Genomic DNA, 27,079 nt, shown 5'->3' with positions numbered 1-27,079 from the left:
CACACACACACACACACACACACACACACACACATTTCCTGAAGCGGTTCACACATTTCTGACCCTGCTGTAAAACCACGTGGACCGCCGATGCTCGTCGGTTCACGCGTGGTGACCTTTCCAGCGAACTGAACCACCATCAGTTCATTCACTCCATTCTCAGAGCAACATTTCTTTGATTTCTGTCTCTCTGTCCATCTCACCGCTCAGCCCACTCTGTTCTCTCGCTATCTGCCTCTTCATCGCTCTCCAGCTCCCTTGCAGCTGATGGAGCTTATCACGGACAAATAGGCTTAGGAGCTTTGCTATGGCAACGGCGAATTGTAAAAAGCTGCATAAGCACTTCATCAGGGGCCGTGATCCGATGCCTCCCCTTGGAGATGGTGCCCTCAACCTCCTGCAACAAGTAAAGGCAGGCCAGAGAGGCTCCTGGGAAGAGGAAGAGGAGGAGGAAGAGGAAGAGGAAGGCTCAGAGAGGGGGAGATAACGCTGAGAGAGAAGAGAGACAGAGCATCTATCTCTCTTCTGTCTCTGGTTTTCATTTAGACTGTCCAGCTGCCTCTCTGATGTCCGACGACTTTCACACTTTTTTCCCTCTGTGATTTTATTCCCACTGGAGCCGGACAGCAAACCTGAGAACAACAAGAATCGAAGGTAAGAAAAGAAAAGAAAAAAAGCAGAGAGTTGATTTTCCATTTCAAGATTTACAAGATATATTTTTTTAAATTTCTTTTAATGAAAAGTAAAACAGGACAGTTTTATGAAAACTCCCCCATTTCCACTTTGGTGCTGTAGTTTTATTTATTTTTTTTAAAGCTAGAAAGAGAAAAATCTGAAAAAGTAAATCTTTGCAGTAATTGCTCGAGATGGATGGACTGATAAATTAAATTCACTTATTTATATTTACTTGCTGAATTTTTTTGATGCTGAAAAAGAATTTGCAATTCTAATAATATTTTGAACATTATCCAATAATTTTACTTTTTGCACATTAACAGGCAGAATAAAAACTAGAAAAACTGCTAGAAGACAATTTTAAATAAAGCAAAAAATAAAATAAAAGGGAAAAATGGTGTACTGTATGATAACTGATATAATTGAATTGGAATATTTTTTTTGCTAAGTTCCTTGTTTTGAAATGGCACTATGTAGTAGACTAAATTGAACTGAATTGAATTATTTATTTAATTGTTTGCTCAAATATTTTGGCGACATCTAAGAGAAAGAATCACTATTTTTCTAATTTGCAAGAAAATGCAAAGCTTGACAATGCAGACAAAAAGTTTCGTTTCCTCAATAGTGCATATTTTTTGCTATGAAATTATATTTTTTGTACATCTTTTATAATGTTTAATAAGCCTGTTTGGTGATCTTCTTGCCATCCTTTTAGATGTAAGTCACAGAACAATAAAAAAAAAGATCCTTTCAGATTCTTAGACTTTTGACGAAAAACTTACATAAATCACTGTAGAGATGCTGGTCAGTGTTTGGTGCAGATTTTCCAAATGAATTGAAACGAAAAGACAACGAGGCATCTGATGATCTGACGCCATGTTTACAGGTCAGTCACCTCTCTGCTAAACCTAATCTCACCTCGTCTGTTTGGAAGCCTTCTAGCTGAGCATGTTGAGGATAATCTGGCCTAAAAAAAAAAAATGCGGCAGAGTGAAGCGTGAAGAGCAGCTGTGGTTTAGACGACAGCATGAGCATGACAGGAGGACAGAGAGGAGGACAGGCTTTAGGGGAACACACCCAGGAGTTTTGCTCATGTCTTTGGATTACATTAAGAATTCATGAAAACAAAAGAGAAACTTAATATTCTAAGTGTTGGGACTCATTCATGGCTAAAAACAGGACAGATTACTCAAACCTCTACTGCTTTTTTCCCCCCTTTACCATCACAGAGAATAATCAGAGGCTGTAGCCCTCAACATCGAGCTCACCGTGATTGTAGCACCTGATTAAATCTTTCATCTCAGTCATTACACATCAATCAGCTGCCTGCACTCCAGTTTTTATTTATTTATTTCCTGCGCTAACAAAGGAGTCACGTTTGAAAGGATTGATTATGGCTGTAAGCAGATACGACACCTGTTGAAGAAGAAGAGGCTGGAGGATAAAAAGGAGGATATTGAACTTTGGTCAGATGATTAAAATTCATATAAAGGGAATTCTGTTAATTAGAGCGATGATAATAATAAAGGAAATACACCAACAAAATTGCTTATAGGTTTAAATGATTTGTGCCAAAACTATTTTCCAGTCACAGGCCTTTTTTTATTTTATTTTATAAGCCAATTTATGCTCCTCATTAGCATATTTTTTAAAAAAGTGTCTAGGCATTAAAACATCTAACTTCCTTTCAGTTGTATCATAAGCAGAGGTGAAGCTGTGAGTTGAAATCACTCTTCTTATAAAAGCAGGAGGCAGATTTTTATAATAGAGATGCAATTTTCTTGGTGATTAATGTCATTTTGTCTTAACAGATCTTGCAGGAATCCTCAATTAGCATCAAAACTGCCTTATATGAGGAGTATTAGATCTGAGATAACAGTTTTCTAATTCACTAACGTCTTCATGGGAAGTGGCTCAGGAGTAAAAGCCTGTACTGCTCTGTATGGTGTTCATCACTTAATGCCGTGCAAGAAAAAGATTCTACCAGGAAAATGTGCTGAATAAAAAGCTGCAAGAGCTAAAAAAAAAAAAAAGTGTTTTGTATGAATAAAATTATATCATTCTGGGTTGGAGAACGCGTTTCTCTGCAGTGTTACAAAAACAAATTGTATGATTTGCGGCAAAATACCGGCAGCAGCGTTTGACATCATTTTACAGCAGTAAATACGGCTTTAATGTATGAGAGCAACCATCACTTTAACAGAACAGAGCTACAAAAGCTTTTATGTAAGAGTCACAAGTATTCTGGGTTATTTATTTATTTATTTATTTATTTATTTATTTATTTTTTTTTTTTTATAGCCAATAGTTGTAAAAACAACAGTTGTAAACCTGACTATAGTAAACTCCTAAAAACATTTTCATAAAATTTTTTATTTCATTCACTCAACAATAATTATGAATACTTTATGGAACAACTAAATGAAATCCTGAATGAAAAGGAGCAGAAAGAAGAATAAGTTTATAACATCTATGATCCCTATTCATATCAAAAGAAAATTTGCTATTTAACTCAGAAATGGTAATATTTTTGTACTTGCATAGTTCTTTATCATATCCATAGGACCACAAAGCGCTTTTTGCTACTTTCACACATTGTTAATCTAAAAGAAAAATGTAATCTATGTATGTTTTACAGGTACTACTTCCACACAGTATGGAATAATCAGTTTGTTATACAGAATATGCAAAGCCTTGTTGTTCAGTAATTACTTTAGTTTTTTTTAAAAACAACAATGGTTTTGGTTACTTTAACTTTTATAAGGTTTATATAAGGTTTCCATGAAAATTGTTCACCAATAAGAACGCCCTAAAACTTAACTTTAGGGTGTTTTTTTTGGATCTCGACTCCTTCAAAATAATTAGTTGAGATTAGTGAAAAGCAAATCAGAACTGTAACTTTTATGCTACAGATTTTCCAAGAGTTAAAAAAAAAAAAAAGAAAAAGCATTTATTTGTTGCCAATAAGAGAATAAACCATGTAGGTGGTAACTTTCCATCATTTTTATCCTGCAGGAGACGGTGACGGAGGGCAGAGGGCCATGGCCTCCTGGTTCAACTGGAATGAGCCGTACCAGCGGAGCCCCCGCAGGGACCCGGCCGACGTCGTCTCCGACACCCTGATGCTGGAGTTCAGCTGGCAGCTGAAGGAAGCGGAGCGGCTGCAGAGGGAGAGGGAGAACGAGTACCGGCGCTTGAAGACCGGGGTGGATTACAGCTGGCTGGCCAGCACGCCTCGCTCCTCCTTCAGCATCAGCACCGGGGAGAGGCTGGCCCTGGAGGACCTCTGCTCCAAGGTGCCGCCCTCCTGCTGCGGCCTGGTCATCCTCAAGTAAGGGAGACAAAAAAAAAAAAAAATGCCACAAAATTTTACAACGGCTTTGTTTTTTTTGTTTCTTTTTAAACTGCAAAATAAATAAACAATCTGAGATCTGATGAAAAATATATTAGCAATAAGGTTGGGTGACTGTCTGAAACTCGACTGGGTGTTTACAGCATTTACAAAGAAAACAAAAAAACGGTAAAGGTACACAAGTTTGTACTCACTCTCAGGAGTCTGAGCTTTTTAGAAAGACTTTTTGGTGCAACAGCTGCAAGTATTTTGGGGTATTTCTCTATTATGACGACAGTATGAGGCCATTGTGGATAGAAAAATAAAGGAAGAGAAAATTATTGACAAAAACATGAGAAATTTTGAGATTAATCTCAGAAATTTTCTAGAAAAAAACCGTCTAAAATCAATTTTGTTTGAATTTTTAAAAATTTAAATTTTCATGTTTTTTCTAGAAAATGTCTGAGATTAATCTCAAAATTGCATTGGATTAGCTGCATGGGATTTTATTTTGGAGTAACAAATGGGATTGAACGTATGTGTTCACAACATTTTACCGGTTTTAATTTGTAAAAACCTTCACATTTCTTTTCACTACACATATGAACTGAAATATGTTAAGGTTTGATGTTGTAATATGACAAAATGCAAAGTTCAGGTGACATGAATACTTTTGCAAAGCACTGTAAGTACAATTCTTTTACCATTTCAACAATTATTTAGTCATATGACTGCGTTAGGTCTGCAGATTTTTAATAAAAAATATAGAGATAATATAGAGATAAAAATAGAGAATGGAGGGCCAGATAAAAACTTCTGGTGGGCCGGATTTGGCCCGCTAGCCTTGAGTCTGACACGCTCTGAGTGAAGAACAACAAGCTGAGGAAATCTATCAATAGTTTTATCAATAACCCTTCAAAGAAAAAGACAGAAAAAGCACCGGACCAGGAGCACGTTCAATGAAGAGAAAATCTAATTCTGTCCTCTCATTAATGACAACAAACAAAAAAACAGAGAGAGGTTCAATTTTTATTATTATAGAAAAAAACAACAGAAAACACACAACCACCACCATGTTTGTATGATTTAAAGCATCTGGAGTCTTCTTTAAAATAGAGTTTGATGTTTTATCAATGCTTTTATTTTAGTTTTTTTTTTGAGTACTTAATACTCCCGTGTTGTATTTGTGCCAAAAATGACAAACCAGAGCTGTTCCCAACCACTGAAAATCAACTGATGAGCTACAAAAAAAAAAAAAAGAAATTCCAGTGGTGTATTTTCTGTATAAACAGAAACATTTTAAGTAACTCTAACTGATCATTGTGGCTCTCTTCTCTGTCGTCTACCAGGCGTTAATCTGCAGTAGAAATGTTCTGAGTTCACCTCGCCACCTGTTCTTGGAAATCTGCTGCCGTTGTTAGAGCAAACAACACCTGCACCATGTTGCTTTTTGCTCATTTATTCACCGTTTACCAGTTATTGTTACATTAACTATTCAAATCTGTCATAAATTGTTTGCTTTTCATGAACTTTTAACCTATTTGTTACCAATATGAGAATAGAATAATGTTTTCTGCCTTAAAATGAAAGTGATTTCTGATGTAACTGGTGAATCATAAATACCGCAAACTAACCAAAAACAAGGGTCAAAGGGTTCGGAAAACTTTAAGAAACACTCCGTTCTTGGAACTGCTGCAAGTCGGGCGAGTTAAGAAGAAATATCACTTAACAGAAGAAGCAACATGTGCTTAAAGGCTTGTTAAGGCAAAGCCATCTCCTGTGGGGAGGCGGAGGGGTAATTGGGAGCTTGGCAGGAGTGTAAGCGTTCACACAGGTAGGTGGGAGGATAACTATTATCCTGAGACGTTGTGCTCCTTGTTCCTCATCACTTTAATGTTACTGTTCAAACCTGGCTGAGAATTTCACTTAATAGGACCGTGTGAGTGGGTTTAATTTTCCGTTTTGTTTAAAACCCACTTGGCAGCTGTGACTCATCCTGTGCCTGTTTGTGGTTCAGATTATGGATTACTGCTGATTGCTGTGTTTATCTGACAGTACGTAAACTCTAGGTTTTCAAGATTTTAACTCAGTTTTAATGAATCTTTCGGCTTCATTATCCAGTCGGAAACTTTTGGTTTGGCTCTAATCTGCACCCAGCTGAAAATTAATGAACTTTTTAAAAGCTTGGTCCATTCAACCACATCATTTTAATGACCTACTAGTTCTGATTTAAACCGCCAGGAGTCAAACATCCAGTCAGAATTTATCCAGGACTGGTGTTTATTCAAATACCAACGTGTGTGTGTGTGTGTGTGTGTATATATATATATATATATATATATACATATATATATATATATGTATTTAGCCCAGCGTATAACTTCCAAGTCTGTATGCATCAGAAAACATTGCTTGTAAATAAAGATCTATACACTAAAATTCTAATTTTTAAGAAATATGAAAGTTTTTACATTTACATTTGTTGTTTGAAATTAAATGTATTTGTCATTTCCTATTCTGAAAAAAAAAGTTCATTTTGGCAGCTGAATATTAATGAGATTTTTCAGCTTTGTTGCCTGAGGAAGGATTTTTATTGCACATTTTGTCCCATAAAAGAAAAATGGTAAAGCTAATGTACAACTTAGAATGTACTTTAAATACATTAAGACTTGAAGCTGCGACATGACAATACTTTATAAGCACCAACTGCTTCTTTAAGACAGAATATTAAACAAATCAACACATCAAGTAACCAGAATGAGCATCTAGCCACCAGATTTTTCTCCTTTTGTTTTCTGATCAGCTCCTGGTTTCTTCGTTTCTCCTCGCAGGTTCAGGGATGCTATGCAGGCCAACGAGCCCGAGCCACACGAGGTGTCGGGCCACTTCCGGGCCGTCCTGCTGGAGGTTCTGGATCAGCTGAAGGAGGAGCAGGAGGCGCAGCGGCTGGCTCGCCAGTGGAACAACAAGCGAGCCATGAGCATGAACTTCAGGTCGAAGATCAAGATCAACCCGTTTGGAAGCACGACGGGCCTCACCGCACCGGTGGGCAACGGGACGGGGTTGAGCGACCTCAAAACCGTCTCTGAGGACGTGGAGAAGGGGATGGAGACGGGGGACAGGTCGCAGAGAGTGTGGAGCATGCCCGACTTCAGATATAAAGGAACCAGCAGCAGCAGAGTGGTCTGATGGTGGGCGTGTGAAGGAAATGTGGACTGATGAGGCTTTATGTCTAACATGTTCAAGGCCAAGGCAAGATTTTCTCTCTTCTCTCAACCATGTTTTCAGTACTTGAAGCAGTTAATAAGTTGCCTGAGATTATCTTCTGCAGTGATGTCTCTTATTTTGTAGAAATTTGGCATCAAAGCATTGAGGGCTATTTATACTGCAGCCTAATAGTATTATTTATGAATTGTCTAATTAAAAGTTTTGTTTCTTTTTTGACGCAAAAGATGCTGCTTGCTTGGTCAAGGCGGAGAAACGAAATGTGGGAATGCATGAAACGGCTTTAAAGTGCAAAATGTATCTGTAGGAGGGACGCCGTTCGCTTCCATATGATTCAAACAGTGAGTCATCCTCCATGTGTCAAAACAGCAGGACTGAACATTAAAATGCATTATCCAAGGTTGGACAACGGAGAGCTTTTCCTCCTGGGCTTTTATTTTCAAGAGGGTTTAAAAGGAAGGAAAAAATCCCCCAGAAATGTTCAATAAAATTATTTTTTGAGTGAAATCTCTCCAGCATTTGCTGTCCTTCTGTCCCACAGTGTATAAATGGATCTGTACGCACTGTCATACAAACATGGACTCAAACTGGTTTCATATAAAGAAAAGCATTTTTTTTTTTACCACCATTTTTAAAGCAGACACATACGGGAAATAATCAGCATTAATAGGTCACACCTATTTGAATCCTATGCACTGTTCCATCCTCAGAATAAAATAAAAAAATAAAAAAATTATTGTTTTAGAATAAACTGAAAACACTTTGGCTCCTAAAGCCAGAATTTACGTCAAAAACTTAATGATCCGTTTCCTTAGAGTTGGTCATTTAAAAAAAATAATAAAATAAAATATATATATATATTTATAGCTAAAACCTTATATTTCTTTTTTAATTATGAACAGAAAAAGATGTCAAGCCCTGAAAGGATATTTGCACACGATGCAGACATTTAAATGACACAGACAGGTTTGGGTTTGACTTGACATTTCGACTGTACAGACTGAACTGGTAGATTTCACATTTAAATGGAGTTTCAACCTAAAGCATAGTCAACAAATACCATCTGATCACAAACCAAACTTTCCACAGAACAGTTCTTACACTGGACTCAAGGTGGCCACCTGCACAGCAACAAGGTGAAGAAAATATAGGTAGTGAACCAATGCACTGAATCCAGCTCGCTGCTGCCCCCGTGTGGTGGAAAAAAGTCACTTCAGTTTATCGCCTCTCCTTCAGAAAACTCTTCCGTTTGTCTGCTCCAGGGCAGCAGGAGCAGCCATTTCCTGAGTTCTGTGGACGCTGACGTCTATGACCAACAAGAGGGGTGTCCGTCGTGGCTTCACAGGGTAGAGTTCAAGAACTCCAGCAGCTCTGCTCGATTTTTATCCCGCTGTTATGCACAAATTTCACAGCAAAACAACAAAAGACATCAAATAAAAAACTCAAAAAGTGTCTTTTTTAAAAAAAATTATTTTAATTAGGAAAAAAATTATTACCTGTTTGTCTTTTTTCGACTTTTTTACTTTCATCTTTATCTTCTTCCCTGAAATCATGCTGTACTTCCCTTTTTCTCTGTCCTTTAAATACTGAAAGAAGAAAATTGCTAAAATGAAACACTACAAACTAAAAGTCATATTAAAAGGAAATATAGTTTCAGAGACCTAAAAGTGATCAATTAAAAGGTTTGAATTGATCAACTATTCAATTAATATCAACTATATACTGAATTTCAATGGTTCTGAAACTGTAATAATTTGATAACGGTTCGATCGTGCTGTGTGGTGTCCAGCCACAGCCATTATTTTGGACTTTAGCCCAAAATAATGGCTACAAGTCCATTTAATTAATTTTAAAATCAGGCATTAATCAATGCTTTACTAGAATCTACCTGTGACGCATGTGGCTAGAGTCAGCGTAAAGTCCTGACTGAATGAAAATCATTATAACCTATTTATGTCACGTTGACAAAGAGCAGGTGAAAACTTACCGGGTTTATCAACTATGGTAGTAATTTGGCTCCAACTCCTCCCCTTGTCACTTCTATATTCTTAATTTCCCCTCAGAAAGCGCGGAGGAGAATCCGTGCTTTCTGATTGGTTACCTGTCACATTCAGCGTGACAACTCCCAGTCGGGGAAAACCCCTGATTTAGATCGGAGCGGCCTCGACGATCTACCGTAACCCACCACATACTGCAGGATGATCAGTTACGAAACCACAAGCGACAATCTTAGATCGGCCAACGATCTAAGATTGTCGTAAGGGGAAGATAGGGGCAAAATATTGTGTAGTGTGAACTATTGCATTAGGTGGTCGGTTGTGCCCATCTTCTCTATTTAAATCTAGTGATTACTGAAGGGCAATATAGTATACAGACTTCATAATCTGCACTCTTTTGGTTGAATGCAGCATTTATTTCCACTTTGGATTTATGTTGTTTAGTTTTTATTAAAGTACGTTTTTTGTTAATGGAGACTGAGAATCCATTTTATTTTTGTTTTTGGTTGTTTTGTTTATTTAGTTTATCAGTTCCAGTGTTATGTGTTCTTTTGAAAATAAAGTGTATCTATCTATGGCAGGAAATTGCATGTATTATTACGTCATTTCCTTTAAATCAGTGTCAAACGGTATTGAAACAATATTATCGTTTATCGCAATAATTTTTTAGACAATTAATCGCTCAGCAAAATTTGTTATTGTGACAGGCCTACGTTTAAGTACAACAAAATCTTTGCCACCTTAGAGATCTGAACTGGTCCTGATTTGTCATCCCCTCCTTTTGCCTTCTTGTCTTTTTTGCGCTTTTGCTTCTTCTCTTTCTTCCCTTTCTGTTGCAAAACACAAGAGAACTAAGTTATGCATTTAAAAGAAAAATATATTTTTCCTTTAAATATAAAGAATTAATTCAGAAAAAAAAACATGTTTTTGTTACTTTTTTGTGCTTCTCCTTTTTTCCTCTTTTGGACTGCTTTCTGGATTTACTGCGAGAGTCTGAAAACAATAAGAAAACAATACACTAAGACAAACATATTGTCTGGTACGAAGAGTCTGAGTTTCAGACACAAACACATTTTTTTTTCCATTCCTAATTTTTTTCCAATTGATAAAATTATATTTATGTCTCCATCAAACTTTGGTCTGTCACTTAGAACCTGATTTGTGTTAATTGCATTGATAACAACACAGTAATAAGTTATTAATCAGATAAAAATGTTCAGCAAAGCTGATAAACCATCCCCATTTCTGAGGGTATATCACATCCTCTGTTATGTGCAAAACACATTTTTCTCTTTTCTGAATTTATTTCAAAATTACTTAATATGAAATCTATCATAAAGTTAAAAAAGAATATCAATTAAATCTTGGACATTTTTAGTCACACTTACCACTGCTGCTAGAGCTACTTCTGCTGCTGCTTGATGAATGTGATGGATCTGAGGAGCTGGAAGAAGCGGAGGAGGAAGAAGAGGGCGAAGATGACGAGCTAGAAGATGAAGATGATCTGCTGCGGCTCCGTTTCCGCTTCCTTTTTTCTCTTCCTAAAAAAACAAACAAAACAAAACAGAAAGAGAGGGAAATCAAAACATAATTCATCCATCCCTAAGAATCTCCTCTGTCACATCCTCCTTCAAATAATCTATTAACCTTCACTGTGATTTTAATATTTTTCTTCTCCAACATTTTTTATCCAATACGTCAACAGTCCCTCCTAAGCCTCTTTAACGTTGCCTTCCATCAGCTAAGCCTGAATTTTTTAACATTCCTTTTTAATGTTAAATATCAAAATCTTCTGCTCTGCCTCCTGTTTCTTTTTTACACTGCCTCTAAACCACATTTCATTTCATTTTTGCAGCTATTCAGAGTTCCCAAGCATTTTTCAGAGTTCCATACTTTTCAAAACTCAAATGTCCTAAGTTTTCTTTAAATACATATATATATATATTTAAAATTAAATACAAAAGTTCACAATTAATTTATTGCAGCAATTTCTACAGATGTCAAGATTATACATATGGAACCTGGAAAGAGACGGACAAACTGGTGAATGAGTGACAAAAATAAATAGATGATCGAATGAATAAACTTGTAGATGACAAACATGCATTAATGGACAGATTAACAAACAGATCAATGAACAGGAGGAGACACAAACTGTTGAAATAAATAAATACAAAAAAAATACTATGCACCTTCAACTTCTCTCCTTCTTTAGCCTCTCTACAGTTTGTAATACAAATTGCTAAATGAAGAATAAAAGAATCAAACCAAAAAATCTTCAAAACGCATCTCATAATGAAAACAGAAGTAAGAAAATGTATTAAGTTGGCTTGTATCTCCATATTTATCCACAGGGTGGTAATGAAATGACAAGAGAAGGTAACCTGCCTCTGCTGCTTGACCTCGTCCTTTCATCTGTTCTGGAAGAGGAACTGGACACCCTGTGTTCCGTTCTGGTTGACTAGAAACACAAACAAAATCTTTATAATTTGTTTATGGCTGCACATTAGACAAATCAGGAAACAAATTTGTATTAAAACTGAACATATTCTTCAAGTAACATAAAATTACACAGTGAAGTTTAAGTTAGTGGTCTAAAAAACTGCACAAGTAACGCAGATAAGAGACTTTAATTCGTTAATTGTATTTTCAGTTGGTGCTACAGTACAAGAGCTACGATAGGCTAAAGCTAAAGCTGTGCGGGTTAAACAATAGTTCCCATACTCACCATAACGACAAGTTACTACAGTTAGGACGTCATATAATTATTAACACAAACACTACTGTGGAAAAAATGTCTAATTGGTATTTATTTGCAGTTATCACCGGCGGATTAGCAGCAGCTAGCCATCTTTTTACACATTTTGTATCCCATGATGCACCGCTGGTGGCTACATTCAAAACAACAGGCGCCAGAGGAAATTGCCATAGCGCCCCTAGTGGTGAATAAATGACACCACTGCCTTACTCTTTAAATGTAAGATTTTGGCAGCTTGATGTTTTCTGTTTTTTTTAAATTTAATTACTTTTCTTAGGTAATAATTTATTCGTAAACCGACATAAAACAAAGTAAACTTGTAGATTATAGAAAGTTAAACCAATAGCTTCAGCAAATAAGTTATTCCTGTACTAATCATAGCTTTTTTAAAATTATATTGTCCGTACTTCTTGTTTTTCTAAGGAACTTTTTTTTTTTTTTTTTTTGCCACATACTATGCTAGAGTTCCAGCTTTGGTAAATGAAGAAAATGAGAAATTTTGACATTTTTATTCCAATCTTAGAGATGTATAAAAGAACCCAGCCCATCAACAGCAGTATTGTACAAAACATTTTTAATATTGTATTAATATATTGTACAAGTAGAAGCAAATGCCCAAAGTATAAAAATAAGAAAGCAAAACATCTTGAAGTATCAGTGGTTTGAGGCACAAGAGATCATTAAAAAAGCTGCAATTGTCAGATAAATCCTATTCGTAGTCAGTTTCATCAAGCCATCAGAGTAGCGTTTTGAAGTACAAAGAAAAAAAAATCACTTTGGAGCCATGGGTCTTCAAATATAAGGAGAAACTTTTATACTGTGAATAAAACATGAGGTGTGTTGCAGTTGTAGTTTTTTAAGACTCAGTAACCAGAAAGAGAGAAACAGACACAGAGATGAGTAAGAAAAGCTGAAAAGAAAACCTTAAACATGATTAATAACCTCGAAAAGATGAATAGAAAATCTCAGTACCAGTTGCCATTGTTAGCTTTGATAAAACTGACCATGTCGTTTCATAGTATGTACATTTAAAAATACTTCTACTCTGAACAGAAAAAAGCAGTTTAGTTTCTAACATGCATGTGTGCTTATTGGTGCAAGAGTATTTGGAAATGCATGGAAATTGATCGAATATAAGATGTAAAAAAGGTTCACTAGTTATCAGAAGATGAAGCGACCATCCCAGCCCGCGTCAGAGCTGAGCTGTCGGACTCTGACTCCTCGCTCAAGGACCGGGCTCCAGTGAAGTAACGTGAAGCAACTCCTATTTTCATTTGAAGTTTCAGCAGATATACCAAGAAAAATACACGAGGCATTCATAAAATACAAAAATAACATTATCAAAAGCTTATCAGACATTACAGCAGTGAAGGAAAGAAGTCGCCTGCTTTGACTGCTGTAACATTTTTTGAAACTCTTCAGTGAAAAATTACATTTCTTGCTTCCCATAATTTGGAAGAACACATATTTCTTCTTGCTTGAAAAACCCCAACAAAAAACAAAACTCATTCCTATTTTTGAATCTGCTATGTGTCATGTTTTAGTTTCAAAAGTTATTGCCTTTGTACAGATGTCTGTGTGCACAAAACATGTAAAAAGAATAGTAATGTGCTGATAAATTGTGTTTTTCAGATCATAGTAATATGTTTGACAACCAGAGCTTGGAAAAAAACAAATCCTCTGTGTCTGCTTTTCTATATGAAGAAGGGATGAAATGATTCTATTCAGGCTTCTGTTTTGTTCTTTGAGTTTTCTCCAGCAGCCATACTTCCTTCGTTCTCCTCCTCCTCAATGGGAACCTGTCAGAAACACAACGTAGCATCACAAAACACTGCAGAATAATAAGTGAAAGAGACATGGTTAAAATACAGCGGCACGGGGATCCTAACCTCCCAGTAAAGAGAGTCATCAAAGCAGTTCTGATCCGGAGGCTGTCCCCAGAATGGTAGCTTCATTACCAACCCTAGAAGAAGAAAATTAAATGTTTGGTTAAACGTTATTGGTGCTAGTACACAATCGTAAACCAATCATTGCTTCAGTTTTATCCCCACTCACCAGTAATAGCACCTCCAATCAGAGCGAACCCGAGAGACGAAGCCAGGGCGGCAGCTTGCATGTCTGCAGAGCTGACATTTAAAGTGAGAGTAACATTATTTCAAAGCAACACATTTGTTGTAAGTGCACAATTTTAATTACTGTGTGTGGAATATTTACCCTTTATTTGCCTTTCCCAAAGCCACAGCAACAATGCCAGCCAGTCCTCCCAGGATGCCAGGCATGCCGTGCAGATTGTGGACTCCACACGTGTCTTGGATGCCCAGGTTGGATGCCAGGATCGGCTGCAAAGTCAGGAAAAAGACAAAATAGTCTCTGTTTTAAAATATTTTGATGATGAAATTCTCTTTGAAATGTGCTTGCCACAAATATTTACTACTGGACAGAAAGTTGTATGATGCAAAATGTAAAACTATAATATTCATGAAATTTATTTTTTCCGACTTTGAATGAAATCTCATGAGACCTTATACTACTTATACACTTGGATTTTGACATGGAGGAATAATGTATTGTGATTAAATTCTGTTAAGTCAGTTGTCTTTTTTTTGTCAATTAATTTTTTTGAATTTCCATCTTTTCAGGTATACAAAAGCAAACCCCAAACATAGACATATTATAAAAGAAACCTCAGCATCCAAAAAAAAAGCTCTATCCATTCTTTGGTTTTATGCTTGTGTGAACATTTCTGGTTCCTCAGAATTAGTCTTGATAAAATAAATCTAACCGATTACTGAACTTTTGGACTGAATAAGAATCCAAGGCAACTAATAGAGTCGACAGTCTTGAATTCAAACAATTGGGGAATTATTGCAGCTGTGCTCCCTAAAGCATTTTGAAGACAAAACTACAGGAAAAACTACTTTCGAGCAAACAAGTTAACCAAGACTGTCCCATGTTACTGATCATGTTGGTTTGTCAGGCTCTAAAGTGTAGTTATGGATAAGAGTGTTTCTAGTTTGGAAACGTCTAGTTCTAATTTTTAAAGCTGATTTGGTTCTGTTGGTATCTCAATGCCACATCATTTAGAACAGCTGAGTTGTTCATAGTGGGTCTGAGACTCAGATGGAAAAAGGTTCTGCTTCACAAAAAACAGGTGAATGATGTGAGAAGTGGGCAGATAGCCTGGGCCCTCTTCTGCAACAATGAGGATGCTGTTCTAGTCTTATGTGACAGTGACACATTTACTTTTGTGACACATTTAGGACTTGAAGCACTCCTTACTATGGCTATATTTACTTTACGAATGCTCAACTCACAGAGAGGACTTTGAAGCCCAGGGTGGAAATGATGCCAGCCACTAATCCAATCAGCATCGCTCCAAATGGCTGGATATTCATGTCGGCACAAGTTCCCACCGCAACACCACCGGCCAGAGTGGCATTCTGTATGTGGACCTGTGTTATTATAAAGGCATATAAATGAGTACAAGTCTAAAATATCCTTCAGTTATCTATTTTAGATGAACGTAAGGTGCCTGACCATGTCCAGTTTCCCTTTGTGCTCAACCAGGCTGGAGATGGCGTAAGCAGAGAGCACACAGGCGGCCAGGGAGACATAGGTGTTGATCACTGCAGTGAGCTGAGTGACACCTGGGTCAGCGATGGCTGAGTTGAAGCTGGGCCAGAACATCCACAGGAACACGGTTCCTGCAGAACAAGTTTGTTCATTTAAGCTGGTGAGACAGTTACAGCAAACCCAAATTTATAAGCTGCACTGCTATTTGTGTCCACTTGGTGGCAGTAGTAGCGCATGTGGAGCAGGACTGCACATGTTCTAATACAAATCACAACATTTTAGTTTCTTATTTTTATTATATACAAGTGTTGTGCTTAGATATTTAGGCAGAATGTGTTCAAATGTGAGGATTCCAGATTTATGTATTTGCATGTATTGTTGAAATCAACAAAAAAACAGAGATTGATTTTGAAAAAAAAGGTAAAGAGTGTGAAAAGCTGCCCAGACAATTGCTTAACTCCTGAAATAAATATACCATTATGTTTATTTCACTGAATGTTCAGTTTGAGGTTCAATATCTGAGAGTATGCTCCCTTGCAATAAAAAAAACATCATTGACAGAGTCATTCTCACTTACCGATCATTGCAAACAGGTCAGAATGATAAACAGATCCATCATTTTCATGTCCGTTCCTCAAACCGGGTCGGTAAAGAACCCGAGCCACTGCCAAACCAAAGTAAGCACCAAAAGCGTGTATGATCATTGACGCTCCAACATCGTTAGCCTGCAAAATGAGAAGTTTCACAGTATTTTCAGGTGAAAATGTCAGAATTAGGGTTATAATCCCCAGCATAAACTGTTATAAACTCACGTGAAGAAATTCAGCCACCACATGCTCGTTGATGGAGAAAATGGTGATCTCCAGGATGGTCATGATGAGGAGCTGCACTGGGCTGGTTTTACCCAGAACAGCACCGAAGGAGATCAGGACCGTAGCTGTGCTGAAGTCTGCATTTATCATTCTGCAGCAAAATGAAAAAATAACCCAGTGATTACAACTAAAATTATTTACCCTTTGATTCTTTTTTTTTTATTTTACACATTTTGTCACGTTAACATTTGGTGAGTTTGTACCTGTTGGCTGTGTAGCCTGATTATTGGAATACTTTTTGTTTACTACCAAAGCACAGCTACATTTATGTTAAGGTTATCTTTTAATGATTAGCTACCTTCTGAAACTAGACGATTGCACTTGATTTTGTTTATGGGTACCAAAGTAAAGGACTTTAGATTTTTTACTGAAAACAATGTGTCATTTTATTTCCACCTTCTCATTGGTTCTTCATTTAAAATCGCAATCAAAAGAATTGTAAGATGACAAAAAAAATACAAGAAAAATCAAGGGTTGTGAGTGCTGATGCAAGCCTAACTTTCATTTTAAACTATTCGATTTTTTGTGATTTCAGCAGCATGGGTTCAGCCATTTCAGAGACGTACTTGAAGATGTTCATTTTAATCTTGCCGTTTTCCAGGTGCCACAATCCCTGCATGAGGAGCCCCCACTGGAGACCGAAGGCGGCCAGCAGCAGGTTGATGCCCACGCTGCTGAACCCGTATTTCTTGAGGAACGTCATCAGGAACCCGAAGCCGATGAAGATCATGACGTGGACATCCTGAAACACTGCATTGCGATATAAAAAGCAGTGGTCACTTGTTCTGTCGCTAAACGAGGACACGATCAGATCAAATGAAGAACTTCAAAGTTAAAAATGCTGCTCTCAGTTTTAATCATGTTGTCATGGTTCGTCGTGCTTTTTGGCTTGAATGACTTATTGGAATGAACTTAACAGGAGTCATGTTTCTCAACAGAGGTAACATTGTTGTGACCTGTTTGCTCTGAAACTAAATTAATCCCACCATGAATAGTGTTCTGGGAAAAGCCCATCCTGTTCCCGCTTGGTCTCTTAGTCTGTGGTACCTCTGATGAAGTGCATATGATCCTAATATACTCCTAAAGCATGAATAGATGCTTTAAATTACAAAAACAGCAGCGTTTTTGTTGTGTGGCACTCTCTGCAGGAGAGAAGAAGAGGCAACTTCTGGTATTTTCAGGGAGGATTTACATAAAACTGGGTGCGTCCTTTAAAACTTATCATCCTCATCATCATCAGGCAGGAAATCAGTCTCCTGTTTCCATACAGCCTTTAAACTTGACATGTGGGAAACACATCAAGGAGGAGATATGTGGGCTGGGAGACAATAGGCTTCATTTCCTTTGCTCTAATGTAGACAAATAGCTTCTGTAAACTAAGTTTGATATAGTCTAGAGAGAAATGCTTTATGCAGCATTAAAGGAGCTCTTTAGTGACTTGAGAAACATGTTGGTAGATTTTCTGACATGCAATAAAGATGAAAAGAAAATTCCACACTTTTGTGGACTCTATTTAACCAGGAGACCTCCAGAAGGTTTTCTTAGGCAAAGACTTAAAGGAGCAACTATTAATCTCGGTTTGGCACACCAAATCCCTAGGCTGGTTTTGCTATGTTTTCATTATTTAAAAGGATTGTTTGGGTGGAAAAAAAAACCCCACTAATAATTTATCAAACTATAATTTATCAAACTTTATAACTATCTTAAAATTTAATTCACAAAATATTAAAGCTGCAAGACTGTTTGGATAGGAATATGGAAATGCCACTGCTGCTTAGATTGTTATTAATAATTAAAACAAGAGTCAAAAATGTAGTCCACAATAATTCATTTAATATGCTTTGGATCATATTGTTAAGTTGCAAGAGCTGATCTGACATAATGTGCTATAATGTGTTGACAAAGAAAACAGCAACAACCAAAATCACCCTGATCAAAAGAGAAAAAAATAGCAATAACCACAATATACATATAAATATAAGTAAATACCACAAAATACCAATGCTGGTATCAAAACTGGAACACAGGAGACCATCAGCAATAATTTCACACATAATGTTTTGAGGACTGCTTTAAAAATATTGTGGAAATACCATTGCATCTAGTAAACATGTATTTCTATTGCAAGCTGGAAAACCGCTAACTAGATAGCTAGCTATCTATCTATATTGTTGTGCATAGGGGGCCGTGTAGCTAATGTTAGCATTGTAAGATGACAAGAATATACTTGGATACTTCCTAAATTTTCAATTTAGTTCTAAAGCTGAACTAAATGTTGTACAGTAGTGGGCCTGCAACTGATTCAGTGAGCTGTGCAATGTGTCTCGTTATGAAGGTAATTAGCACTGTTTATGTGAGGCAGCCATGTTGGATTCTGAAGCTGGGAAAAAAAACTTCTAATTTCAAATAAATCTAAATTTTTTGAGATGCTTTCCAAACCCAACATATGATCCAGAATGAATACATTTTCTGTTTAAAGCCAGTTAAATTCCTTTAAATGTTTAGGAATGTTTTTTTAATTATTATTATTGTTATGGTTGTTTACCATGATTGCATAATATTTCATTGATAATGTCCAAAACTATTGCATATACTGAATAAAAAAATAGAATAACAAGTTATTAGTTGGGAACCAGTTTGTAGATTTAAGTTATTTTTATCTTTTATATTCAATACTGTGCAAAGATATAAATCAATACAGTACTCAAATGTAAAATAACCTGCTTGGTTCTTCAGCATTCCTTGACTTATTCAGGATTCAAGAATTGATGCAGTAATGCATCAATTAATGAGCAAACTTACTGAATATGTAAAAATCAGACGCTGTATCGTTATCTTTGCACTGTGTTGTTTGTGTTCTGTAATATCCATGAAGACCCACATTCCTCACTTCTGATTCTAAAAATGTTATAATTTAGGTTTAATTTTGTTAATTTGAGCAGTTCCAATGAGTTTTTAATCACATCTAAACAAAAATAGATATTATGTGGACATACATTTTCCTTTCAAAGACTTTTAATCTTAACTATGAAACTTAAACTTGAAATAATCCATACTAACTGCAACTGGACTCATATCAACTGTTTGGATTTGACCAACATTTACAGTGCTTCTTGTTATATTTGGCTGTGTGTGTGTGGATTATCTTTTAAGACATTTCTCATCTAGTTTTTTCTCTTTTGTCCAAGCTGAAGTGTCCAGGGATTAAAAAAGAGATTTTCTGAAATGTTTAAACTTGCTTTTAAATGGCACAAAAATAGCAACATGGCCCCTCACTTGTGTTTTGATGGAATTATTGAGTGTAAATGTCTTAATCCAGATTTTAATGTGCACCAAAGAGCGGTATTACAGTGCAGTGAACAGTACTTTGAGGATGCCTGTGAAATAAAGATGGCGAGCAACCACTGTGAGTGGCAACGCGCCAAGAAGTTAGGTAACGCTGAGTGGGCGAGCCAAGACAGGAGAGAATCCCCCTGAGGAACATCACAGAGCTGAGAGAGGGAGAGGGATGCACACCACTCAAAATTGATTGTTTTTTCATTTTAATTTCTCATTTAAATTTGGCAAGCTGCATAATTTCAGGAAAGTGGTATTGGTTTCAGTCATTTGTTACAAAGTGTTGCATATTTTGCAGCTAAACCAACTATTGCATATAAAAAGGGGGTCTTTGCATATAACCACAAGTCTTGATTCTTTCAAGTCTCACAGCAGAAATGATTTTTGCTTCACCTTCTCAGGGAGAATTACTGATTCCTCAGCGTTTTTCTGAGCCATGCTTGGAGAAAATCCCAAAGCATTAAAATGCATTTCCATATTACATTAGATTTGGAAGTTCATAGATTTAATCCAGAAGAAGGAAAAACAAAGAGCAAAGTCAGCCTTGAAACATGATATTTACACAAAGTTTGCCTATGAAGTTAGAGAGGCAAAGAAATAATGCATAGTTTTTCATGATGAAGCTAAACCGCGAAAGATTTCTACATACTGTAGACTGAGCTAATCTCTGAGACGCACACCTGCCCCACCCAGTCGTCAACAGACTGAACAGTAGTTTGTAGCTGTAAGTTATGTGTATGTTCATGCAGATAAGTAGTTCAAACGCGAAGAGGAACTTGGAGCTTCTTAAAAAGCACTGAAAACCCAAATTGGTTTGGAAGTTCTTTACGAGCACCAGAAGCTGATTTGTTGCTCCGACCACCTTATGACTGCCTGTAATTACCTGTTTGACACAGTAATGCAAATCACATGTAGCCTCCTCTCTGCTACAGATCACACTTTCTCCTGCAGGATCCGCTCCGCTTCTCGGCTGCATCTGTCTGACTGCTGGAGAGGAAAGCGACCTCGTGCACCGTTTTTATCTCATTTCAACAACCTGCTCCAGAAACAACTTTGAAACACTTCTATGTCTGTTTGCCAGGAGTCAAGGTTAAAGCATTTCAGGAAAGATGCTACTGTGAAAAGAAGCAGCCTCCTGTTTTTAGGCTCGCACAGCTCCTATGTTTTTTTTTTTTTTTTTTTTTAAAAAGAGTTTTTCTTAAATATCAACTACCTCCCACATTTCACCTCATGTCAGAAAAACAGCATAGGTGTTGGGATATTTTCTCTGCTTCGTTAGCTAATTAAAAATCTGCATCACATGCAGCCTAAGCTTCAGTTAGAGCTAAAGTCATCTCTCTGCATCACTTACTAGGGTACAGCTGCACAGGTGATTCTTCTTCAGTGGTATTTGCATCATGGTGACCATCATGATGACCCTTCCCATCATCATAGACCACAAACACAGCAAACAGGATGATGGTTATAATCTCCAAAATCAAGGCCAGGATGGGGAACTTCAGCCTCATGTTGGTGGAGTATGCAGGCATCCTGAAGCCAACTCTTGTTATCTTTCAGCAGCTTTGAGTGTCAGTCCCTCTCTATCTGTTCTGGTGTTGAGCCGTCTAAAAAGGGGGCAAGAAAGTGACGCTTGCTTTTAAACTGGTCCAGGGTTTTTTTGTGACCAATGACAGGGCAGCAGACTGAAGTCTCCACAGTGAACACCCCCCACACACACACTTCCCTACACCCTTTTCACTTTACTTACAGGGGGGTGGGTTTCCTCTGTGGACTGTGGGGACGGCTAAACAAAAAACAAACGTAACAACACCCAACCGTCAAGGAGTGATAGCTGTCAAGTCTTCTTTCAACAACATTTTTTTTAAAACCACACATATTTCGCTTTAAATTTTTCACAGGTTTCATATGGAGAGAACTATCAAATGCAGCACGATGACAAATTTTAAATTACAAACATAACTGTGTTGATAGTGCCTTACAAAAGCAGTCCTACCGAATCCATTTCTTATTGGGGTGAAACCAGAAAGTTTACTGTGTTTCTGGTTTTGCAGAGGATAATTTTGAGGACTTAATGTATACTTGGTTTTATTTTTTTGGTACCATTTTACAGTAAAGCTCCACTTATAAGTCGCTTATAAACAATATGCACATATGCCATTGATTAATCTGTAAGCACTTTAGAAATCATTAATAAGAGTTTAATGTGCATTAATTAAGGCCAAGAAAGAATCAAAACTATACTGGAATGATAAAATACAATATTACATATTAAATAATTATGTTTACAAATGCTTATTGTGTGAAATATTTAAGTGAGCAACTCCAATCGGAATATATAGGTGAAAAGATTTTGCTCACTATTTTACAAAAAAAATTATCAGTTCTGTGTCTTTCTTGCACTTAATTAATGCATGACAAACATACATTATTTATAATGTGTTTACATATTGTTTAATAACATATCTATGAACTATTTGTTAATAAGGGTTGCCATAGAGACCTATTTTTTAATGTAAACGTTCATTTGTAGTTATTTCCCCTTTGCTTCCAGTCAATTTCACTCAATTCTTGCCAATTTCTCGTATTTTATAAATACTGACAAATGACAAGCAATTGGAATCACCAATGTTGTGACTACAGCGACCTTCACAACATGTTATCAACATGATCACATGAAAAATCATGTAGAAACGTTCTAATTTACTACAGGAAAACTTTTTAAAAAGTTTAAAAGAAAAAGATCCTTTCAGAAAGAGTCCAGCAAACTCTGGTACAGAAAAAGATAAAAAGCAAGAGGCTTCACATTTACTCTAAATCTGATTACATTCAGCTGCTAGTTGATTTCAACCAAGTATAGTGCTGACTAATTCATCTCAAGCATGTAAACACATTAATCATAGAAGCGAGTGTTCAAACCTTTTTTTTTTTTAAATTAGGTGAACAATTTTAAATTTGCTGTGGATTCACGACATCAAACACAAAGAGTGATCTTCAGCGTGGCTCCTCTGGACCACCTCCTGATTTAAGCACATGTGCCATTGTCCTTTCATTTCTTGATGATGGATTTAACTGAAATCCAATAGAGGTTTTTTTTTGTATCCATTCCCTGACTTATACGTTTCAGTAATGTTTGCTCTGATTTGCTTGGAGTGTTTTTTGTCTTCCACCTGTAAAGGTAGCCAGGAATACTGATGAACCAGTGAATGGACCTTCCAGACACAGATGTCTTTATACTAAAATCACTAGAGACGCTCACTGCACTCCAGTGATCTCTCTTCCTCTCATTGTGAGGGAACAACTGGCTGGCTCTGTTGAATTAGGTCAGTCACTTTAAAAAGGGGTGAAAATGTATGCAGTAAATTATTTGTTGGTACTTATTTTTATTTAATTGTCATAATTTTTGTAGAAATCAGTTTTCACTTTTACATTGAACGTTTTTTTTTTAGTGACATTTTCTTGTCAAAAAAGCCACATTTTGTTGCTCGTGATTGATTTGTAAGAGCAATAAGAGGAGTGTGATTACTTTTTGTAAGCACTGTACTCTACCAAATTAGTTTGAACGTGACTTAAGTAAAGCTAAGTTAATGTTTCAAATTAAGAAAAATTGTGGGCAGAGTTTCAAAAGGTTTTATGAAGTAAAGGCAGCTTATAAATCTGACTCAGAAGAAAAAACTAGACCAAAAATGAAAATAAGATATTGTGGGAAACTTGTCAAACTATATCCTTAATTTTCTTTTAAACATGCAGTTTACAAGAAAGTTCAACCAAATTCTAATGAAATATTTTATTTATTGACCCCTCCTGACCCCAATAAGGGACAAGGGTGTAAAGAAAATGGATGGATGGATGGATTTTATTTATTGGACCAAATCTTAAATAAAACAGTTTTCTTGCAAATAAAAGAAACCATTTTGTTTATGTACATCGTTTGACTAATTTACATCAGTCCTTTAACATTTGAATTAAATAGATTTTTATGATTAGTTTATATCAATTTAAAGTATTCTATTTTCTCCAACTTAATTTGTTTATATTTTTTAGTGAATATACTAATTAATTAACTTTAATTTAAGTCCAAACACTGTAAAATCTAATTGGTAATATTAGCTGCTATGTGTTGCCTTCATTTTATGGGATATTTATTTTTTACAGTGTGGATTTTTACTTTTGCTTTTCTGTTTTAACTGGATTTTAGCTATTAAACGATCTGAATGCATCTTGTTCAACTCCTTTCCTTGATTCTTTGAGCTGAGCTGCAGATGCCGTTTGCATTTTTCACTTCAACTCTGATCTGACTTGAGATTCTGACTTAAATTTCCTTGGTCAAGAGGTCTTTGATAAAGGCTGGGAGCTTTACAAATGAGCTGAGTTACTATAATCACAGCCAGCAAAACATTTCTGTTTGCCTTGGAGCTGAGAAGAGGGAAGGTTTTCCCAAAGCCCTTTGGGAAATTACTTTCAAATGTTGAGAGATATTGAAACCTTTGCAGCTCTGTTGAGAGCAATCTACTTGCTCTGACTCATTATTACATCAAAGTACAAAGAAATGATTTGTACAAGTTTTCTGGCTCACTGAGATGCTTTTTATAGTGAATGGAGCTGAAGTGAAAGACAAGTGAGAAAATCGGGTCTTTTTTAACTCGTAGTAGATCTGATGAAGTTCTTCACTCAAATATATGGTTCAGGGTTTTCCTCTGCTGATGTTTTGATCTGCGCCTGGTTGGGTTTTTTTTACATCCTGTTCAGTAATAAAAGCTCAAACCATCTCATTTCACAGTACTTACCTGAATGCTGCATTTGGTTCTCAGGTTGTTGCTCTAATCTGATTACACCTGAGGTTTTGATGCAGAGTCGTGTTTGATCCCCCATGAAAACAAGCTCATTACCTAAATGTAACAAGTAAGTCATAATCCCTCTGCAGAGAGGGAAATTATATCTGAAATACCTTCCCCAGATGATTTAAATGGTTTTACACATACAAATCTGCAAAGTGTGGCATGCATTTATTTCCAGAATACACTCATGTTCAATTGAGAATCTGTGGCAAGAGTTGAAAATTATTATTGCTCTTCAAATACTGTGAGGTTTGTGCAATGGAGTATTAGGGCCAGAAAAAAAAGGAGAACATTTGATCAAAAACACCCTCAAAATATTCTAGATTAATCTCAGTATTTTTCTAGAAAAAGCTAGAACATTTCTGAATTTCAAAAATTTGCAAGAGAAAAATTAAATAATCTCAACTTTTGAAACTCAGAAATGTCCAAGGTTTTTTCCAGAAAATTTTTGAGATGAATCCAAAAGATCTCAAAGGTTTTTGGCTGAATTTTACTCCTCATGTTTTTCCCCAGATAGAATAGTCCTAAAATGCCTTTGTGGGTGTTTATGGTTGTGATGTGACAAGATGCTAAAAAGTACAAAAAGAAAAATTCAAAATAAACCAATACATCTAAGATTGGTTCATTTGTATTCAGCCAGGATGCAAAATCTTTTAGCAATTCTAAAGTGAACTTATAAGTTTTTGTCACAACTTCAAAATAACTCATTATATCCACACAAGATTACTGTCAAAACAACTTATTTTCTGGTTTATTGTATACTGCTGTTTGCTAAAGATACTGTAACTTGTTGTTTCTTCCCTGATATGTTATTGTTAAGTTTTGCAGGTTTTGTTATGTCACAGTCTGCAGCTTTTGATCATGTTAAGTGGGTTTAAGAATTAAGAAGGTTAAAGTGCTATTTCTTCACTGATGTACTGCAAAGGATATACAGCTAAATAACCGTAGCTGCAGGTTCTGACATGATAATGCTTCACATTTCAGTTTTTGTCAATAGTGTAAGCAGCCGTGTAACACCCCGTGGAAATTTGATTCTTTATCTGAAAACTGGATGGAGTTTGAACCTCTGACTTTGGTTTACATTCAGTGTTACACTTATGCCAGGAGCAAAAAGTCTCCACCTGTGAGTTATGATGTGAGAAGTGAACAAACTCTTTAAACTCTTTAAACTGCCAGCTGAAAGCCCCACCCCTAATATTCAGTTGTGATTCTCTCTGTTCCTCAAACCTGAATTTATCTTGGGCACTAAATGTGAATAAATGATGTGATAAATCCTACAGGTGATGCTTGATAAATGAACTCTTCCAGTCATACTGACCACTCAGAAATCATAATTAGCTGTTTCTAAATGTATGCTCAACCTATTTTACCTACACATACAAAGCTTTGTGTGACATAAAAGTAAGAATGCACATCACCTTCAACTAAATATAGAGATAGCCATTATGAGCCACTTTGCCACATAAAATCCCAACATAATGAACTGAATTGATGATTACAAAACACAGTGGCTTGAGAAAATACTTTTGCCAGATATTGTACACAACTTTAAAATTATGCTCAGTTAAAATATTATTTAATTGCCTGACATTTCTGACTTTATTTCCTTTTTTTGTCTCAGTTGTCATGAGTAGATGCAACCAGCAGCGGCTCCTTGTTTTCTGTACTTTTCAGTGTTTTCTAGGAATAAGTTGGCGGTTGGATCAAAGCAGAAACATGATTTTTTTTCTGAGAAAATGTTGTGTTTTTTTCTCAGAAAAACATGCTCTCTGAGGCTTGCAGATTGAGACCAACTTCACACATTAATGACTAGACCAAAGAAGTTTTTTATCAGCCAAAATCAGTCTAATCTTTCTTCTCTGTGAAGTTCACATTCCAGAAAAGCCATTAGACAATTTATCTCCCCTCATTCACTACCTTGTCGTAAAGCACATATTTAAGGGGAATAAACAAGCCATCAGGCTCAATGTGTTCCTTTTGTCTTAGATTCCCACATACCGTTATGCAACATGTGCTGGACCAGAGTCTCCATTGCTAATGCAAACCTTCCTATGAATATTATTGCTTTGTAAGCAATCATCCAGCCTAACCTATAATGCTGCTTTTGCAAAGCATTTTGCACATTTTAAATATGTGGATTTACTAAAAAAACACATATTAAGAATCACAATACCTGCATATAATTGATAATCCAGTCAGTTTTTCATGATTTTGGAAGTAATAAATGCTTATTTCTGATTTAGGCTTAGATTTAGATCTGCTTTAGACGAAGCTATTAGCAACAAGTCGTTGCTTATAACAGAATGTATTCCGACATAAAAGTCTGTTAAAAGATGTAAATAACTTAACAATCAAAGCTTCTTTCACAACAATGCAATTAAATGTGGAACGTCATACAGCCCAGTATTTCTATGCAGTATTTACCCTAAAAATACTCCTGTAGAAGTACTATAAGTATGTTGTAGGTACACTGTAGA

The 27,079-nt window shown here is 36.3% G+C and overlaps 3 protein-coding genes across 4 annotated transcripts; 1 reads left to right on the top strand and 2 right to left on the bottom strand.

Moving 5' to 3' along the window:
- Positions 1 to 69: 69 nt before the first annotated feature.
- rd3 (retinal degeneration 3, GUCY2D regulator) lies at positions 70 to 7,555 on the top strand. The gene is made up of 3 exons (XM_008397530.2): positions 70 to 654; positions 3,691 to 4,006; positions 6,838 to 7,555. The coding sequence occupies exons 2-3, from the start codon at positions 3,717 to 3,719 to the stop codon at positions 7,193 to 7,195; spliced, it is 648 nt and encodes a 215-aa protein (XP_008395752.1). The 5' UTR covers positions 70 to 654; positions 3,691 to 3,716; the 3' UTR covers positions 7,196 to 7,555.
- Positions 7,556 to 7,800: 245 nt separating this feature from the next.
- LOC103457644 (protein FAM133) lies at positions 7,801 to 12,131 on the bottom strand. Of its 2 annotated transcripts, none has more exons than XM_017302030.1 (7): positions 11,957 to 12,131; positions 11,617 to 11,689; positions 10,617 to 10,769; positions 10,163 to 10,221; positions 9,969 to 10,079; positions 8,728 to 8,817; positions 7,801 to 8,621 (listed from the first exon to the last, which is right to left on the bottom strand). In XM_017302030.1, the coding sequence occupies exons 1-7, from the start codon at positions 11,957 to 11,959 to the stop codon at positions 8,571 to 8,573; spliced, it is 540 nt and encodes a 179-aa protein (XP_017157519.1). In that variant the 5' UTR covers positions 11,960 to 12,131; the 3' UTR covers positions 7,801 to 8,570. The 2 variants fall into 2 exon arrangements, with proteins under 2 accessions (XP_017157519.1, XP_017157520.1); XM_017302031.1 differs by having other exon boundaries at positions 9,969 to 10,058.
- Positions 12,132 to 12,543: 412 nt separating this feature from the next.
- rhag (Rh associated glycoprotein) lies at positions 12,544 to 21,383 on the bottom strand. Its single transcript, XM_008397531.2, has 10 exons — positions 21,119 to 21,383; positions 16,998 to 17,181; positions 16,372 to 16,522; positions 16,137 to 16,284; positions 15,524 to 15,690; positions 15,301 to 15,438; positions 14,201 to 14,325; positions 14,042 to 14,112; positions 13,876 to 13,949; positions 12,544 to 13,785 (listed from the first exon to the last, which is right to left on the bottom strand). The coding sequence occupies exons 1-10, from the start codon at positions 21,294 to 21,296 to the stop codon at positions 13,711 to 13,713; spliced, it is 1,311 nt and encodes a 436-aa protein (XP_008395753.1). The 5' UTR covers positions 21,297 to 21,383; the 3' UTR covers positions 12,544 to 13,710.
- Between the last annotated feature and the right edge of the window lie 5,696 nt (positions 21,384 to 27,079).

This window comes from Poecilia reticulata, linkage group LG21 (genome assembly GCF_000633615.1).
Source record: "Poecilia reticulata strain Guanapo linkage group LG21, Guppy_female_1.0+MT, whole genome shotgun sequence".
Classification (NCBI taxonomy): Eukaryota; Metazoa; Chordata; class Actinopteri; order Cyprinodontiformes; family Poeciliidae; genus Poecilia; species Poecilia reticulata.
Note: the sequence above shows the minus strand (reverse complement) of the source record. Positions and strands in the feature narration are given on the sequence as shown.

Coding starts and splice junctions, on each gene's coding strand:
- rd3 (XM_008397530.2), top strand. CDS start 3,717: ATGGCCTCCTGGTTCAACTGGAATGAGCCGTACCAGCGGAGCCCCCGC. Junction 4,007..6,837: donor TGCGGCCTGGTCATCCTCAA/GTAAGGGAGACA, acceptor TTCTCCTCGCAG/GTTCAGGGATGCTATGCAGG.
- LOC103457644 (XM_017302030.1), bottom strand. Junction 10,222..10,616: donor AAGTAGCTCTAGCAGCAGTG/GTAAGTGTGACT, acceptor TATTGTTTTCAG/ACTCTCGCAGTAAATCCAGA. Junction 8,818..9,968: donor GACCAGTTCAGATCTCTAAG/GTGGCAAAGATT, acceptor TTCTTCTTTCAG/TATTTAAAGGACAGAGAAAA.
- rhag (XM_008397531.2), bottom strand. CDS start 21,296: ATGCCTGCATACTCCACCAACATGAGGCTGAAGTTCCCCATCCTGGCC. Junction 14,326..15,300: donor TGGGCTTCAAAGTCCTCTCT/GTGAGTTGAGCA, acceptor CTGACTTTGCAG/CCGATCCTGGCATCCAACCT. Junction 13,950..14,041: donor GATTGGAGGTGCTATTACTG/GTGAGTGGGGAT, acceptor TTCTTCTTCTAG/GGTTGGTAATGAAGCTACCA.